The sequence below is a fragment of the Triticum dicoccoides genome, chromosome 2B, assembly GCF_002162155.2.
Source record: "Triticum dicoccoides isolate Atlit2015 ecotype Zavitan chromosome 2B, WEW_v2.0, whole genome shotgun sequence".
NCBI lineage: Eukaryota > Viridiplantae > Streptophyta > Magnoliopsida > Poales > Poaceae > Triticum > Triticum dicoccoides.
The window spans coordinates 647,667,347-647,685,013 of NC_041383.1; the positions used below are offsets into that span (position 1 = coordinate 647,667,347).

Sequence of the window (17,667 nt, forward strand, 5' to 3'; positions counted from 1 at the left end):
GCACTAAGTTCATGATAAATTTAAGTTCAATTAATCATATTACTTAAGAACTCCCACTTAGACAGACATCTCTCTAGTCATCTAAGTGATCACGTGATCCAAATCAACTAAACCATGTCCGATCATCACGTGAGATGGAGTATTTTCAATGGTGAACATCACTATGTTGATCATATCTACTATATGATTCATGTTTGACCTTTCGGTCTCCATGTTCCGAGGCCATATCTGTATATGCTAGGCTCATCAAGTTTAACCTGAGTATTCCACGTGTGCAACTGTTTTGCACCCGTTGTATTTGAACGTAGAGCCTATCACACCCGATCATCACGTGGTGTCTCAGCACGAAGAACTTTCACAATGGTGCATACTCAGGGAGAACACTTCTTGATAATTTAGTGAGAGATCATCTTAAAATGCTACTGTCAATCAAAGCAAGATAAGATGCATAAAGGATAAACATCACATGCAATCGATATAAGTGATATGATATGGCCATCATCATCTTGTGCTTGTGATCTCCATCTCCGAAGCACCGTCGTGATCACCATCGTCACCGGTGCGACACCTTGATCTCCATCGTAGCATCGTTGTCGTTACGCCATCTATTGCTTCTACGACTATCGCTACCGCTTAGTGATAAAGTAAAGCAATTACAGGGCGTTTGCATTTCATACAATAAAGCGACAACCATATGGCTCCTGCCAGTTGCCGATAACTTCGGTTACAAAACATCATCATCTCATACAATAAAATATAGCATCACGTCTTGACCATATCACATCACAACATGCCCTGCAAAAACAAGTTAGACGTCCTCTACTTTGTTGTTGCAAATTTTACGTGGCTGCTACGGGCTGAGCAAGAACCGTTCTTACCTACGCATCAAAACCACAACGATAGTTCGTCAAGTTAGTGTTGTTTTAACCTTCGCAAGGACCGGGCGTAGCCACACTCGGTTCAACTAAAATTGGAGAAACAGACACCCGCTAGTCACCTGTGTGCAAAGCACGGCGGTAAAACCAGTCTCGCGTAAGCGTACGCGTAATGTCGGTCCGGGCCGCTTCATCCAACAATACCGCTGAACCAAAGTATGACATGCTGGTAAGCAGTATGACTTGTATCGCCCACAACTCACTTGTGTTCTACTCGTGCATATAACATCAACGCATAAAACCTGGCTCTAATACCACTGTTGGGGAACGTAGTAATTTCAAAAAAATTCCTACGCACACGCAAGATCATGGTGATGCATAGCAACGAGAGGGGAGAGTGTTGTCCACGTACCCTCGTAGACCGAAAGCGGAAGCGTTATGACAATGCGGTTGATGTAGTCGTACGTCTTCACGATCCGACCGATCCAAGCACCAACGTACGGCACCTCCGAGTTCAGCACACGTTCAGCTCGATGACGATCCCCGGACTCCGATCCAGCAGGGTGTCGGGGATGAGTTCCGTCAGCACGACGGCGTGGTGACAATGATGATGTTCTACCTACGCAGGGCTTTGCCTAAGCACCGCTATGATATTGACCGAGGTGGAATATGGTGGAGGGGGGCACCGCACACGTCTAAGGAACGATCACGAAGATCAACTTGTGTGTCTAGAGGTACCCCCCCCCCTCCTCCGTATATAAAGGGGGGAGGAGGAGGGGGCGGCCAAGGAGGTGGCGCGCCCTAGGAGGGGGAAACCTACTCCAAGTAGGTTTGCCCCTCCCTTTCCTAGTCCAAGAAGGAGGGGGAAGGAAGGAGTGGGAGAGGGGAAAGGCAAGGGGGGTGCCGCCCCCCCCCTTTCTTGTCCTATTCGGACTCAAGGGGAGGGGGCGCACCTCTTGCCCTGGCCAGCCCCTCTCTCTCTCTCTCCACTAGGGCCCAACAAGGCCCATTAGTTCCCGGGGGGGTTCCGGTAACCCTCCGGCACTCCGGTTTTCTTCGAAATCACCCGGAACACTTTCGGTGTCCGAATATAGTCGTCCAATATATCAATCTTTATGTCTCGACCATTTTGAGACTCCTCGTCATGTCCGTGATCACATCCGGGACTCCGAACAACCTTCAGTACATCAAAACTTATAAACTCATAATAAAATTGTCATCGTAACGTTAAGCGTGCGGACCCTACGGGGTCGAGAACTATGTAGACATGACCTAGAACTGTTTCCGGTCAATAACCAATAGCGGAACCTAGATGCTCATATTGGCTCCTACATATTCTACGAAGATCTTTATCGGTCAAGCCGCATAACAACATACGTTGTTCCCTTTGTTATCGGTATGTTACTTGCCCGAGATTCGATCGTTGGTATCCAATACCTAGTTCAATCTCGTTACCGGTAAGTCTCTTTACTCGTTACGTAATGCATCATTCCGTAAACAACTCATTGGCCACATTGCTTGCAAGGCTTATAGTGATGTGCATTACCGAGAGGTCCTAGAGATACCTCTCCGACAATCGGAGTGACAAAACGTAATCTCGAAATACGCCAACTCAACATGTACCTTTGGAGACACCTGTAGAGCTCCTTTATAATCACCTAGTTACGTTGTGACGTTTGGTAGCACACAAAGTGTTCCTCCGGTAAACGGGAGTTGCATAATCTCATAGTTGCAGGAACTTTGTATAAGTCATGAAGAAAGCAATAGCAACATACTAAATGATCAAGTGCTAGGCTAACGGAATGGGTCAAGTCAATCACATCATTCTCCTAATGATGTGATCTCGTTAATCAAATGACAACACATGTCTATGGTTAGGAAACATAACCATCTTTGATTAATGAGCTAGTCAAGTAGAGGCACACTAGTGACATTATGTTTGTCTATGTATTCACACATGTATTATGTTTCCGGTTAATACAATTCTAGCATGAATAATAAACATTTATCATGATATGAGGAAATAAATAATAACTTTATTATTGCCTCTAGGGCATATTTCCTTCAAACTCCCCCCACGCGCTGTACCGGTCCGACCGCCTACCAACCTGCACACAATGCGCACCCGTGCAAAATCGGGTTTTTCCCTTCCAAAAAATCCCGTTAGTCTTATCGTGTCCAACACTATCAGCCCCATCCCATCTTCCTACCGCGCTGCACTTAAGGATCCAAACTGAGCCGCTGCGATGCTTGATGAGTATAACGCATTGTTGCGGAATGACACTTGGTCGTTGGTTTCCCATCCTGTAGGTGCGAATGTGGTGAGCGGTAAATGGATATTCTGGCACAAGTTCAACACTGATGGCACGCTATCTCGATACAAGGCGCGGTGGGTGCTCCGCGGCTTCACGCAGCAAGCCGGTGTCGACTACGGCGAGACATTCAGTCCCGTCGTCAAGCCGGCCACGATCCGTGTCGTCCTCGCCCTCGCCACCAGCAGCTCGTGGCCGGTCCACCAGCTCGATGTCAAGAACGCCTTCCTCCACGGGCATCTCGCTGAGACGGTCTACAGTGCGCAGCCGGCCGGCTTCGTCGACGTCGGGCGGCCTCGGGACGTGTGTCGTCTCAACCGGTCACTCTACGGGCTCAAGCAAGCCCCTCGGGCATGGTTTGCGCGCTTCACCTCGTACCTGTTCACCCTCGGCTTCCATGCCTCGAAGGCGGACTCTTCTTTGTTCTCGCTTCACCGCGGCACTGACACAGCTTACCTCCTACTTTACGTCGATGATATTATCCTCACTGCCAGTTCACCCTCCTTCCTCCGGTCCATCATCTCATCACTACACCGAGAGTTCTCCATGACTGATATGGGTTCCCTACACCACTTCCTCGGCATAAATGTTCACCACACATCCACCGGCCTGCATCTCTCCCAAGAGCAGTACGCGCTCGAGATTTTGGACCGTGCCGGCATGCTCAATTGCAAGCCCATCTCCATGCCAGTCGACACCAAATCCAAACTCTCTGCCACCGACGGTCCTGCCTTCCATGATCCATCGTTGTACCGCAGTCTCGCTGGCGCCCTCCAGTACCTTACTCTCACGTGTCCTGACTTGTCGTACGCAGTGCAACAATGATGTCTCTTTATGCATGATCCCAGGGACGCCCACTTCCAGATGGTGAAACGGATTCTTCGGTATATGCGTGGGACTGCCCTCCTCGGGCTTCACTTCTTCCGCTCCGCCGCCACCGAGCTGATGGCCTACTCCGACGCAGACTGGGCCGGGTGCCCCGACACTCGCAAGTCCACGTCCGGCTTCGCGTGTACCTCGGCTCCAACCTCGTCAGCTGGTCTTCGAAGCGCCAGACCATGGTCTCTCGCTCGAGCGCGGAGGCCGAGTACCGCGGCATCGCCAACGCCGTCGCCGAGGCATCCTGGCTGCGTCAGCTCCTCGCCGAGCTTCGCCGCCCCCCGTCGCGCGCCACCATCGTCTACTCCGACAACATCAGCGCCGTATACATGTCGAGCAACCCTGTTCAGCACCAGCGGACGAAGCATATCGAGATCGACTTGCACTTCGTCCGGGAGCGCGTCGCTCTTGGTGAGGTGCGTGTTCTACACGTGCCGACCACCTTGCAGTTCGCCGACATCTTCACCAAGGGGCTGCCCACGAGCGTGTTCGTCGACTTCTGCTCCAGCCTCAACGTCAGCGAGCCCCCCGTTTCGGCTGGGGGGTGGGGGGTGTTGGGAACGTGACATGCACCCTCAGCCGCGCGTGCAACAGGCCGGCCCGAGTCCTGCGGCGCCCACGCTCCCGCTCACGTCGCCTCCGCCCACGTAGCCGCGCACGGCGTGATCGCCAATTCTGTTGTAACAGTAGCTCCCTCTTCCTCTCGTGTAACCTGCTATATAAGCAGCCTGAAATGTGTACTGATGAATATATACAGTGAGTTCATTCATCCAACTAGCATATGGGTTGGATCAGGGGCTGCACTGGGAGATGGAGTCCTATGTCCAAGAGCCCGAGGGGCATGTACGTGAACTAAAGTACTTGGACCTCGGCATGAGCAAGTATATGGTGGTGACAGCGCCAGGACCAGGTATGAGAAGGTGAGAGTTTGGAGTGAGGCGTACTTCAAGGATAACTTTGAGAGACTTGCGGCGGTGAAGGCCAGGTAGATCCCACTAATTTCTTCAGGACTGTGCAGAGCATTCCTCCTCTTCGATTATCAGGTGGCAATGGCACGACGCGGAATTGCAATGGCACATCTACGCCCATGACCCCTCTGCTGTCCACGTGCACCTCGACATGCAAATTAAATCTTTCTTCAGCTGGCTGGGTCGTTTTTGTTCCAGAATTCAGATCCATAAGGCCTGACCTCATCTTCGCTCATGACCCCTGTGCAATCGCACATCTACTGCATGGTGTGATTGTGATCTGTGCAATGGGTGCATAGTGGAAGGGGCTGTCGTTCCGTTCAGCAGGGGCTGCAGCTTCTACGGCTGTGAGCCCGACCCGTATCGATAGCAGCAGATTCAGATGGTGTATGCACATTCATTCATTCGCTCACCAAATCGATTCAAATTTTGAGGTACGATTTTCCACCTTGCAAGGTTTGTGATATCTTACATATTGCAACTCTATCATCTTTCAATACCATGATATGCATGCATGTCTCTTTGGTTCTCAAATAAGAACCGCGAGTCTTTGACTTTGCACGGTAGATAACGTGCAGTGTAAAGTCGGTGCTGTAAGTATAAAGTGTAGGCAGATCAAGATGCAAGTTTGTTTAATTTTGACTCCAAGCATGATAGACTAGATAATTAGGGACAAATATCTTGGGTAGAAATATAGCAAAACTATAGTCATATAGGCCAGGTTATCTTCTAGCAAAAATATAGCCGTCATTTCTTCTCTGTCCATTCCTCTTTCTTTCTTCTGTGTTTTTTTTTTTCCGCAACGTCGGGCTCCCCTGTAAGATGATTGTAATGAGATATATTAGTAGCGATTGAATATTCTGTATTTTGTGATGTACATATACTGAAGGATATTACCATTCTCTTTGAACTGTTATTCGTTGAATCACCTGCACACATACTGATGCTTAACTGTTGCTTTGACTTATTTGGATAGCATCAGTGATCGGACGTGTATGTGCATAATTGTTTGCAAAAATTGTACCCTGGTTTCGGTGTGGAAATTGGATAATATATCTTATGTATATGCATGTTTATTCACGCAACTCCATGGCTCTGTGCTTCATCCAGTTGATCCATTTGTATGATGCATATGCTCATTCATGTGCTGTCATAGTGACTCCTCACCGGTCCGGTCAGTGTTTTTGCCAGACGGCCGTCGTACTCGAGGAAGACATATAGGTAAATCCGAGAACTAGCGTTTACCTAATTTTTTAGGTAAACATGATTATTCATATTTAGTTGCTTCTTTATTTTCAGAGCATATTATAATTTGCAACTAATCAATTATTTATCTGTTTTCATAAGATTTTAGTGAGAAGAATATTATAAAACACATTTTTTATCATTACTTTTGCTCTTTTTATCATCCATTGCAATTACATCGCGCGCCCACAAACACATGGAGATTGTCTTGGCATAAAAATATCATGTCCGACTGGCCTTCCTAGCTAGGGGTGGCATCTGTTTTCACATATACTGGAGAGAGATGAAAGGGCGAAAAAGCAACATCACACGTGGGGTGCCATGTGAAATTGAGGGCGTGAAGTCGTGTGTGTTTATTTGGTTAGTGTCATGTGCTGTTTTTTTCTTCTCCAATTGCAGTGCATGGGTATGTTTCCTACGTAAAAATTTCTAATTAGAAAACAGTACATCATGATGTTCCCTCTTAGTTCATAAAAAAGTACCTCACATTTTAATAACTTTTATGTGAGATTTTCATGAGTTCTGTGCAATGTTTCATTTTTGGCTAGACAATTAGTTGCATGGGATCATCTTATGTCCACACATCGGCTCTGCCATAATAAGCATTTGTTTATTGCAAAATCAAAAGTACCCATGTGCATTCTCTATTTTCTGTGTGTGTATATAAAAGAAGCGGTTATTTGTCTTTTGGACCTTGTGTCATTGCGCAGAAAGTTTGTGCTATTACGCATAATTAGTTTTTCTAGAAAATGTGGTATTTGCTACTTTTACTTCAATGTTGTAGTTAAAACAGTTATATATCTAAGCATTTGCCCATAAGAAAGCAGCCCTAGCGTTAGAGTCGGATGCCTGTGGCTGTGTGAGCATCAACAATTGTGGTCATGGAAGCTTCCAGTAGAAGATTTGGAGCACTAGCACGCGGCTAGCCCTTGAGTGAGTTGTCAATGGTAACGACAAGGCTGGTGTCTTCATGTCATCCTTGCTTGGTTTGTACTAGAGGCTAACGCGCGCTTCACCGCGCCGTTCTTCACTCCTGAAAATAACTTTTTTATATCTATAGATTATTATGATCAGTTGTTTTGTTTTGATTTTATCTGTGTTGGCTTTGTGTTTTAGTTTTTTATTGGTGGTGTTTTTTTTCATATATCATGTTGGGTTGATGTTGGAGTGTTATTTTTTCAAGAGAAGAAAAGAGTTATTTGATGAGTGGTTGTGAAGCCTTTGCACATTTTGGCCTTGGTGTCAGCCCGGTGGTGATTATTTGAGTTTTTGGGATGCTCACATAGGTTAGCACACGAAGCTCTTGCTCGCTCAGCTTGGTCGCTCCGCTCACTCGTTTAGTTTTTTTCGCTCACCCCACTGCTAGCTCAGAAAAAAATCCGTTGTTTATTTTTATTTGAAAAGGTTAGTTAAATTAAATGATGTTTAAGAAACTTTAAAAATATTATGACTTTTAAAAACAATGAATTTTAGATAAATTCATGAATTTAAAATATATCATGGCTTCAAAAATGTTCACAAAAAAATAGTTTTCAAAATTTAAAAATGTTCAGAAACTTTAAATGACCATGAACTTAAAAATATCCACATATTTAATCAATATTAAGGAATTTGAAGAATTTTAAAATATGTCTATGTTTTTAAAAGTACACAAATCTTATTAAGTGCTTATGAATTAAAACATGAAAAAATAAAAAATAAGAAAGAAGAAGAAATAGAACGAAATAACACATTTACATGTGGGGCCCTAGTGACCCCACAACCCTCGAAGCACCAAAACGCTTCAATTCGAGGGAGCTTAGTATCTCTATATAGAAGCCGGTGGTATTCACAACGTTGCATTGAAGTCATTGGGTGCGAGGATGAAGGGGAGGTGATACGACAAACTCAGCTACATCCGGTTGGGTCGAGTTTGTAGCACATTTGCCCCGATCTCATGTCATCTCAATGTTTTTTCCTTAGAAATCAATTTGCCAGCTCATTGGCATAATTAATAATCTAAAGTTAATGTTGTCCACTCAAAGTTAATTTACCTGATACAATACCCACCCATGTCCAGAGCTCACATTGCAATTCTCAAATAATTCATCTTTTTTGTCATAGGTGACCGTTCTTTGATTCATATGAACTGGTATTTTCTTCCGTTGTAACGCACGGGCATTTGTGTTAGTCTATATCTATATCTATACCTATACCTACTTCTATACCTACAAGGTGATATTCTTGGTTTCGTCCCGCTTAAGTGATTTCTATACCTACTAATAAAAGAAACTAGATGATACCCCGCGCGTTGCTGCGGGAATTGTCGATACATATTTGAGGTTTAAAAACATGAAATTTTACAAACACATAGTATATGACTGTGTCAAAGAATTTTGTTTGAAAGAAATATTATTTAAAGCATCTAGAGAAAACATGATGAAAAGCCGAATAATGTTGGATGTGAAATTTTCCTTTAATTCCTTACCTTAAAGGCTTATCATCAAGGTGATCGGGAAAAAGAACATAAAGTAAAGACAATTGAGACGTCTCATCCCTTTGCAAAACCTAAAATAACATACCAACAATTGTCGTGTGTTCCATAAAAAACATAGCTTGCATTGGAAGACAGAATGTGAGTTCACTCATCTGATTTTCTATAAAACAAAAAGTCACTTATAAATCATGAGACTCACTACGTCTTCTCACCGAAACAATTTTGTGCAGTGTACTGCTATTTCTTTTAGGCTGTCGTTCCCGATAGTATACCTAGGCACCTCTGAGTTAAATTTTTTCGTTTGCCTTCTCTGATGCACAGCTATGCATACTTGTGTGCTATGTAAAGCTTAGGCTGCAAGCTGACAGCAAGAAGGAGAAGCACAAAACATCATAATTGTTAGAATAAATCTGAGGCACTCCATCGATCTACCAAGGACCAAGCAATCGCACAAGCACGAGACCGAGATTTGTTAACGAGGTTCACCGATATGGCTACATCCCTGGGGCATGACTACGGGCGCTCCTCCCCATGACACCGTCACAATACCGCACCCCGGCCGCCCGGGCGCCGGCACACGCCGCCGGCTCCCCCGCGTGCCCGTGCTATTATGTTGGCATAGGTTACATCGTGTGTCTACCCCCGCTATATATGAGAGGTCTAGGATACAAGTGTCCTACTTGGACACGACTCCATATCCTATCTACACACCATACGACTCCAAGTCCAATTGTAACCTAACTTGTACAATAATATTCGACATAGCTCTAACAAACTCCACCTTGACGAATATTCTCCGTCACCTTAAATTCGTCCGTGCGTCGAACCTCCATGTACATTGGACTTGAGATACGCCATGAGCACCGCTGTTACTCCCAGACTCCATGTGACTCCACCTGCAACTATAGGCCCTTCTCGTCTTCTTCACAGTCAACACTTGAGCAAAATTAAGTTCCTCAATACTCTACTTTGTGCTCCCAACTTCCGGAGAATCCGTTCAACACCATCACACACCGACCACTGTCTGCGTGAAAAATGAGCAACTCACATATTGGATGCCACATATGAGAGTTACCTGAACTCAACATCACCGCTCTTTCTTGACCGTCTGTCTGAAACATGAAGGAATTTCACCGTCGCTCTGTGTCACCCTGAGTCAAATTCACAGTTGTTTCACGCCTTTTTCGGATAGTCTCTTGCATGTCCCACAGCTATAGCACTCCGCCTCCTTCTGTCTTGTCATCCACACTTTGCCATGTGCATCGAGCACCACAGAATATACGGCCATGTACTTTCTCTGTTTTGACAAATCCAGACTTTCCGCCACTTTCTCAGATTCTCCATGGTCAACTCCTGTCCATCAACTAGCACCGATAGACCCAGTCACCAACTTGAATTCGGTACTCGTCAACACTGCTTCAGCACCCCTGCACAATTTATCTGACCAAATGTCTGACCACCAGTGCATTGGCCTGTCGCTGTGTCCCGTGCTTACCGCACGCCTCGCCGCTATCACCGCGTCGAGCCTCTGCTGTCCTGGTCGAGTCTCCCGGGTAGCTAGCCCACACTGCCTCAACCCCCACTGCAGAGAACCACCGATCATCACCGACCGATGCCGAGTATCACGCCTCCATCAGACCACTGGCCCCCAGTCCAATCCACGTCTCTCTCGCTATCCCGCTGAAATAGGCTTCGACTCTCCATGCATTTACGCCGTAGCCCCTCCATCAGCACAGAGTGAAGTCATCCATCAGACTCCTACTCCACCTTCAACGTGACTCTATGGTGGTTGTACGTGCCACCCTCCCGCGCCCTGTCGACTCCAAGCTCTCATGTGCACCGTCTTGAATCAACCCCGCGCCATAGTCTGTCGAAGCCGCACAAGCCCTCAGGCCTGCACCACGTGTTTCCACGCCCCAGAAGTCGGCCACCATCAGCATCACGCTCCTGTGTCGTCGTCGCTGAAATCACCGCCGTCTTCTGCTTGGACCGACATCCCCGTCGATCCGTCAGACAGTTCAGTCCGACCTAGCCGAAAATATCCGACTACAACCATGCTCCACCCTGCGTCGTGTCCGCGTTACACAACTGTGCATTGCCTTGACTCCCTGTGTTTGCATGATCCTGTTACGACACGCTTCAGACTCCTCCGAGCCTTATACGCACACCACCAACCTGCCAACCTCCTGGTAAAATCCTGTGAGCAATTTTGCAACACATCCAAAAAAGAAAACTGGATTTCCTGGTTGTCTCCATGGTTATACCAAGCATATCTCCATAACTCCCAAACACTCCTTTTCTTTAATCATGTTGCATCTCCTTTTTGTCTGTAACAAATCTCATACGTACTCGCACGTTCTTCCGGCCAGTTGGCCACCAGCAGCAGCAAAAAACAGACACCAGCCTACGCCTTGGCTTGCCCGAACACATGCAGCAGCGAATCCAGTTTTATGACCTCTAACGCCCTAGATGGGCCTTGCGTGTCCAGCCCGTGGGTCCGTTGCAGCGCTGACTCTGGACACCGGCGCACCAGCCGCATGGGCTTCCTCCAGCGCTGGCTCTGGGCCCGTGAACAGGGCTACCAACCAACGATCGGTTTCCATACCGCTTACGCCTGAACCACCAAGTCCTGCGTTGTTGTTCCGCCACCGCCGTCGCTTGCCCGATTCAATCTGTCTCCCGCTTCTGCACGTTCCACCGCCGCCGCTTGCACCAACTCGCGGATTCCCGAACGCTTCTACCGATTGCTTCCAGGACACGGCTATCCCATCCAGCCGAACCACGTCGCCAAGTCACCGATTCTCGATCGCTTCCCGAAGATTAACGAAGCCCACAAATCTGCTTTCCAATCTGTCACGCACGGTCTTCCGTTGCCGAACATCGAGTCCTCCGTGATAGATTAGCAGAACAAAACCATCGCTATTCTCTCCGACCTTCATCGAGACAGCCCTTCGTTTCACGATTTTCTTGACGATTCCTCCTCGCCTTCCTATGGATCAACTCCACCGCCTCCTCGAACCTTGCTCATGATATCACTTGTTAGAATAAATCTGAGGCACTCCGTCGATCTACCAAGGACCAAGCAATCGCACAAGCACAACACCGAGATTTGTTAACGAGGTTCACCGATATGGCTACATCCCCGGGGCATATGACTACGGGCGCTCCTCCCCATGACACCGTCACAATACCGCACCCCGGCCGCCCGGGCGCCGGCACACGCCGCCGGCTCCCCCGCGTGTCCGTGCTATTATGTTGGCATAGGTTACATCGTGTGTCTACCCCCGCTATATATGAGAGATCTAGGATACAAGTGTCCTACTTGGACACGACAATTGTAACCTAACTTGTACAATAATATTCGACATAACTCTAACAATAATAACCGAAGAGCCAGCTGTGTGGTGCATAAGATGAAGATGAAGCGAGACCCCAACATCACCATGGACTGGGATCTCGCGAGGTTGCTTTATCCACCAGCCACTACAAGATTGAGATTGAAAAAATAATAATAAGGGGCCATTAGAATTTAAAGTATAACTAAATAAACTGACGTATGTACACATGTTTATGCGGTCTACCTGTGATTACTGCAAGGAATCCAATATAATTTGTTGCACAAAAGGGTCAACCATAACTGAGAACCAGTATATTTGAAGGCGAGGTAGCAATTATGAGCGAATGTAACTGAGATAGAAAAAATAGCAATTGAGGAAGGCCACGAATGGTTTGCTCCGTTGAGATCGCTATGAGAGAGGACGCGGAGGCTGTACCTTGAAGCATGGACCTCGATCGGGGAGGCATCGACCCCACAAAACGCAGCCTGATGGAAGCACATATGAGCATGTGCTATAAAATCGGGTTCTGCACAAACACAATGTATCAGGAAAAATTAGATCAAACGATAGAGCTTAATTGATGTTTTTTCCGGATTTATAGTGTACCTAGATAGTCATTACACACTTATATTTGTGATATTTCGAGTCAGATGTGACACCAGGAAACTCTTCAACGTGGCTATAGTAGCATGAGAATGTTAAACAAAGATAAATCCTTCTCTTAAGAGTCTATAGTGTTCATAATGTCTGTCAAGCCAAAAAAGCTCATAATTTCTTTAACAGTATTCAGTTTTGGGGAACTGACATCAACCATATAAAAGAAAGTTGAGAATAATCTATTTATTCATCCACAATATATGCTCTTTACCTAAAATCTACATGGAACAATTAGATAGAGGGGAGTGTAGAGGAACTATTCTGGATTCAACAACAAAAGTGAGTCATCATGATTTGCAGTAAAACATGTAAATCTGCATATACCTTCAGATTGGAGCGCGTGTGGGAAGTAACCTTCAGTAAGAAAATATACATAAGAAAAATGTTCCATTCTAAAATCTAAATTTGCATATAGTCAAAAACTGAATAGGAATCTCCCCACAAACGCTCAGAAACTGAAACATAAATTTGCATATAGTCACAAACTGAATAGTAATCTTCTCACAAACGCTCATAAACTGAAATATGAATTTGCATACAGTCACAAACTGTATAGTAATCTTCCCACAAACGGATATAGTCAGAAACTGAATATTAATTTTCCCACAATCTGAAGCGAGGCATGTGTAGACCTTCAGACTGGAGCTTGTGGGGGAAGTAACCTTCAATAAGAAAATGGAGGGTTGATCCCAAGGTAGCCGAGAAGAAACCTGAAGAATTGAAATGGAAAGCTACATATTCCGTCAAGTGAAATTAAACTCAGATTTGGAATAGGCAAAGAATTAAAATGCAAGGCTATGTATTCAATAAAGCAAACTAATTGACACATCAAGCAAAATCCAGAATAGATACAGGACTAAAATTGAAGGCTATGTATTCAATCAAGCAAAATTAAATCTACACATTAACCAAAGAAACCAAAGATACAGAAATTCAGAATTGGCTATGGATGGGAACATTATGTACCAACAGGAGTCGTAAACCTGAGGTGACTGTGTATGCAGCGAGGGAGGAACAATCAAGATGACTGACTGGGCATCCAAGTCGTCCAACACCTGAGGAAGGCCAAATTCATGATTCGGTCAGCAATATGGCATAGGGAATGCCCAAGAGGGAGGGGGTTGCTTACCAGCGGCAGCAGTATGAGTGCGGTTGGTGTCAACTGGAGGATGATGGGGGGCGAGGCATCGGCTTTAAAAGGGAATCCATCAGTTTCTTGTGGAAATCAAGGGGAGAGAAAGTGGAGCGTCAAGCGTCAACCGTCAATTACCTGCAGCAGGAGGGTTTTTTGTTTCTGTTTTAGGAGAAGCATTTTTTTTTGCGGTGATGGCAATGAAGATTAAACAATGTGGGCCATTGGAGCATTGGGCGTTGCACAGAGGTTGAAGCAGTGGGCTGTGTACGATTGATGTGAGGAAAGGAAACAAAAAATAGTCAAAATACTGAAGAACAGGAGCACATGACTTTCAGCTTTTGAAGCATTGTTGCGTCCCAGCGCCCAGGAGACGTCGTACCGGTGGCCGCCGGCCGGCCGAAATAGACGCCGGATAGCAGGCAGCGCATGGTGGTGGATAGGCGGCGCGAGCAAGCGAGGGGGGCTGCCATAGCGCGGTGAGCAGCGACGCGTGCAAGCAAGGGGGCGGCCATGGCGCGGTGAGCACCAGTGCTGGGCTGGAGGAGGCGGTAGGATTCGGTCCGGCGGAGGAGGAGGTGGTGGAGGCGCCGTGGGAGCTGCGTGGGGAGGAGCACGGTGGTGTATAGGCGCAAGCAAGCGAGGGGGCGGCCATGGCGCGGTGAGAAGCGGCGCGTGCAAGCAAGGGGGGGCATGGCGTGGTGAGCACCGGCGCTGCCCTGGAGGTGGCGGCTGGATTTGGTCTGGCGGAGGAGGCGGTGGAGGCGTGGGTGCCGTGGGCGCAGCATGGGGAGGAGCAGATTCGAGGAAAGGAGGAAGGGTTGGGGATGGGCGGCACTCCAGCGTGGGATCCAATACTGCCGGAGGGCCGGCGGTCGTGCGGGATATGATGGGGGGTGAGCGGCTACGGGTGAAGAAGGAAAAAAACAGGTTCTTTTTCCACCGCCGTGACCGCGTAGGAATAGATTGATTGGCTGGTTTTCGAAACTGGATAATGACGTGGCGTATCGCTGACGTGGACAATGTGCATAGTAAGAGAATAGGGAGAAGTGGGGAGCAACTTCTTAAGAATGGTAGATAGGTATTCTTAGGACTGAGATCCAGTGACTTGCCTCTAGCAAGTCACGTGGTAACTTGCCCCCTCTCATCCACCGTTGAAACAACATCCAAGGGGCAACATCCATCCAAAGCAAAAAGGGCTCTCACACTTGTGAACGAGGCATCCATCCAGTACAGCCTAAATACAGTTCAGTTATTCAGCATGTTTTCAGTCAGTTAACAAACAGTTTTCCAGTAAACAAATAGCAGTGTGGAAGCTCTTTTTACTACTGAAATATAGTTATAAGCTAAAGAGTAGGTTCAAACAGCAGCAGTTTTTCAGTGTTCACAAACAGACTGAGATAAGCATCAGGTTTTTAGTCAGTTTTAGTACTAAAATAAATAGCAGTTTTTCAGTTAACAAACAACAACAGTTTTAGTACTGATATAAGCAACAATTTTACTGTCAGTTAATAAAAACAACAGTCTTTCATATCATTTTTCATATATCCTTCCATTGCATAAACATGAGCAGAGATAAGAACTTCATCTCTCTCTTCCACTTCATCTTTCTCGTCGCCCTTTCCTTCTAATGCCCTCATTGGAACAAACAAATCTGCGTGACGTCGCCTTTCCATCAAACTTGCTTAAGTTGGTGCATCTTTTCCTCACATCAAAACCTATATCACCTCCATATTCTACCCAAAACACCCAAGCCTCATCTGAATCTCTAAATCTCATACCAACTTGAGGTATCCTCTTGTTAATTTCTGCCATTGCACAACACTTTCACAAAAACATAACACCCAAATTCTGCCAAAATTCAGAAAGACATGTATAATTAGTAGTGGACAGATATAGAGTTTGGTTGTTATGCATTGGAACCTCTCTAAATTTAAATGCATGCTTCCATCAGAACACATATCGAGTTTGGCTGTTATGCTCCCATCAGTACAATTAAAATGCATGACAAGCAGTGCAGAGAAGCATCAAACAAGATTTCCATGCTTTCACAATACACTTTTGTTCAGATTCCTTAAGAGACAACAAGCTCAAACTATTAGCATTATCAGTCAATCCTATCCAATCAAATCCACTATCTGTATATACAGTATGTTACAAGAACCAGTACAGGTCAATTCTTAGCATTATCAGTACAGGTTAATTTCCATGCTACTTGTCACTGAAATTCAAAAGTATACAGAGTACAAGCATCACTGAAATTCAAAAGCATCCAGAGTACAAGCATCACTAGAATTCAAGCCACGCTCCAACAAGAACCACGCAGCCAATCGGCGACGAGGGTATGGGGATTGCCGGTGGGAGGAGATGGGATTGGGGTAGGGTGGCCTCACTCACCTGGGGGCTAGCGCGCCTGAGTCAGGGAGAGGCGGGCGGCGTGAGGAAGGAGCTCGGTCGGGGCGGCGGTCCTCCTCGATCTGCGGTGGCGTGAGGAGCTCGGTCCGGGCGGCGGCCCTCCTCAATCTGCGGCGGCGCTCCTCCCTGGCCCGTCGCGGCGCTTCGCAGCAGCAGATCTCCAGTCCGCCGGGGCGCTCCTCCCTGGTACTCACGGCTGCGCGGCGCTGCTACCCTCCGCGGCGATGGCGCTCGGCTGCTCGGAGCCGCCTCTTCGCGCGAGAGCAGGGAAGCTCGCGCCAAGCCGTCCTTTTCCCCGCCACGATTCTGTGCTGGATGGGTTGCTTTGGATGGATGTTGCCTTTTTTTGCTTTGGATGGATGTTGCCCCTTGGATGTTGTTTCAACGGTGGATGAGAGGGGGCCAGTTACAACGTGACTTGCTAGAGGCAAGTCACTGGATCCCAGTCCGTATTCTTAGTCCGTTTTGTTATTTTATAGAAAACCCCCTAATGTTTCTAAGATTAAACACGTAGTACATATTAAATGTTTTTAAAAATACTCATATTTTGTAAACCGTAACTCCAAATTTAACATGTTATATATGGAATTTTTTAAAAAAATATGTACAATCTGAATATGATATTATTTTACCTGTTAATAATTTTAAAAATACTACCTAGGCTGCAATGTTAATCAACAATGCGTTATCTATCTTTTTTTATACCGGTACTGATTCAGATTGAGGATGAACACCTTAGCAAAAATTAAGATTGGACATGAAATTGAAGATAAATTTGCTAGAGACACCCAATAAATAAGGACATGCATGACAATAAATAAAAGAATGACCCAATAAAGATGGGATGTCCGCTATAAAAGAAATAAAATAGAAAATGCAAAGGAGATCCGATAAAGATGAGATGTTGCGCTATTCACCTATATATAAGAAAAAAAAGAGGAAATGCATGAAAAAAAAGTAAAAAGGAGGCATGCATAACAAAACATAAAATAAAAGGCAAGTTTGATAAGATATAAATAATGATGAAACAGTGTCTGAAAGAACGAGGATGTCGCCTAGAGGGGGGGTGAATAGGCGCTTTTAAAATAATTACGGTTTAGGCGTGAACAAATGCGGAATAAACCTAGCGGTTAATTTGTCAAGCACAAAACCTACAACAACTAGGCTCACCTATGTGCACCAACAACTTATGCTAAGCAAGATAAGCAACTATGTGATAGCAAGATATATGACAAAGAACAATATGGCTATCACAAAGTAAAGTGCATAAGTAAAGGGGCTCGGGTAAGAGATAACCGAGGCACGCGGAGACGACGATGTATCCCGAAGTTCACACCCTTGCGGATGCTAATCTCCGTTTGGAGCGGTGT

General features: G+C 46.1%; 1 protein-coding gene and 1 long non-coding RNA gene across 2 annotated transcripts; both read right to left on the reverse strand.

The window, feature by feature from the left end:
• Positions 1–12,003: 12,003 nt before the first annotated feature.
• On the reverse strand, positions 12,004–14,537 carry LOC119361089. Its single transcript, XM_037626462.1, has 8 exons — positions 14,265–14,537; positions 14,021–14,213; positions 13,880–13,941; positions 13,721–13,805; positions 13,383–13,460; positions 13,075–13,104; positions 12,529–12,619; positions 12,004–12,238 (listed from the first exon to the last, which is right to left on the reverse strand). The coding sequence occupies exons 1-8, from the start codon at positions 14,535–14,537 to the stop codon at positions 12,058–12,060; spliced, it is 993 nt and encodes a 330-aa protein (XP_037482359.1). The 3' UTR covers positions 12,004–12,057.
• Positions 14,538–15,360: 823 nt separating this feature from the next.
• Positions 15,361–16,587, reverse strand: LOC119365371. The gene is made up of 2 exons (XR_005175504.1): positions 16,280–16,587; positions 15,361–15,733 (listed from the first exon to the last, which is right to left on the reverse strand). It is a non-coding gene; the product is annotated as an uncharacterized LOC119365371 (long non-coding RNA).
• Between the last annotated feature and the right edge of the window lie 1,080 nt (positions 16,588–17,667).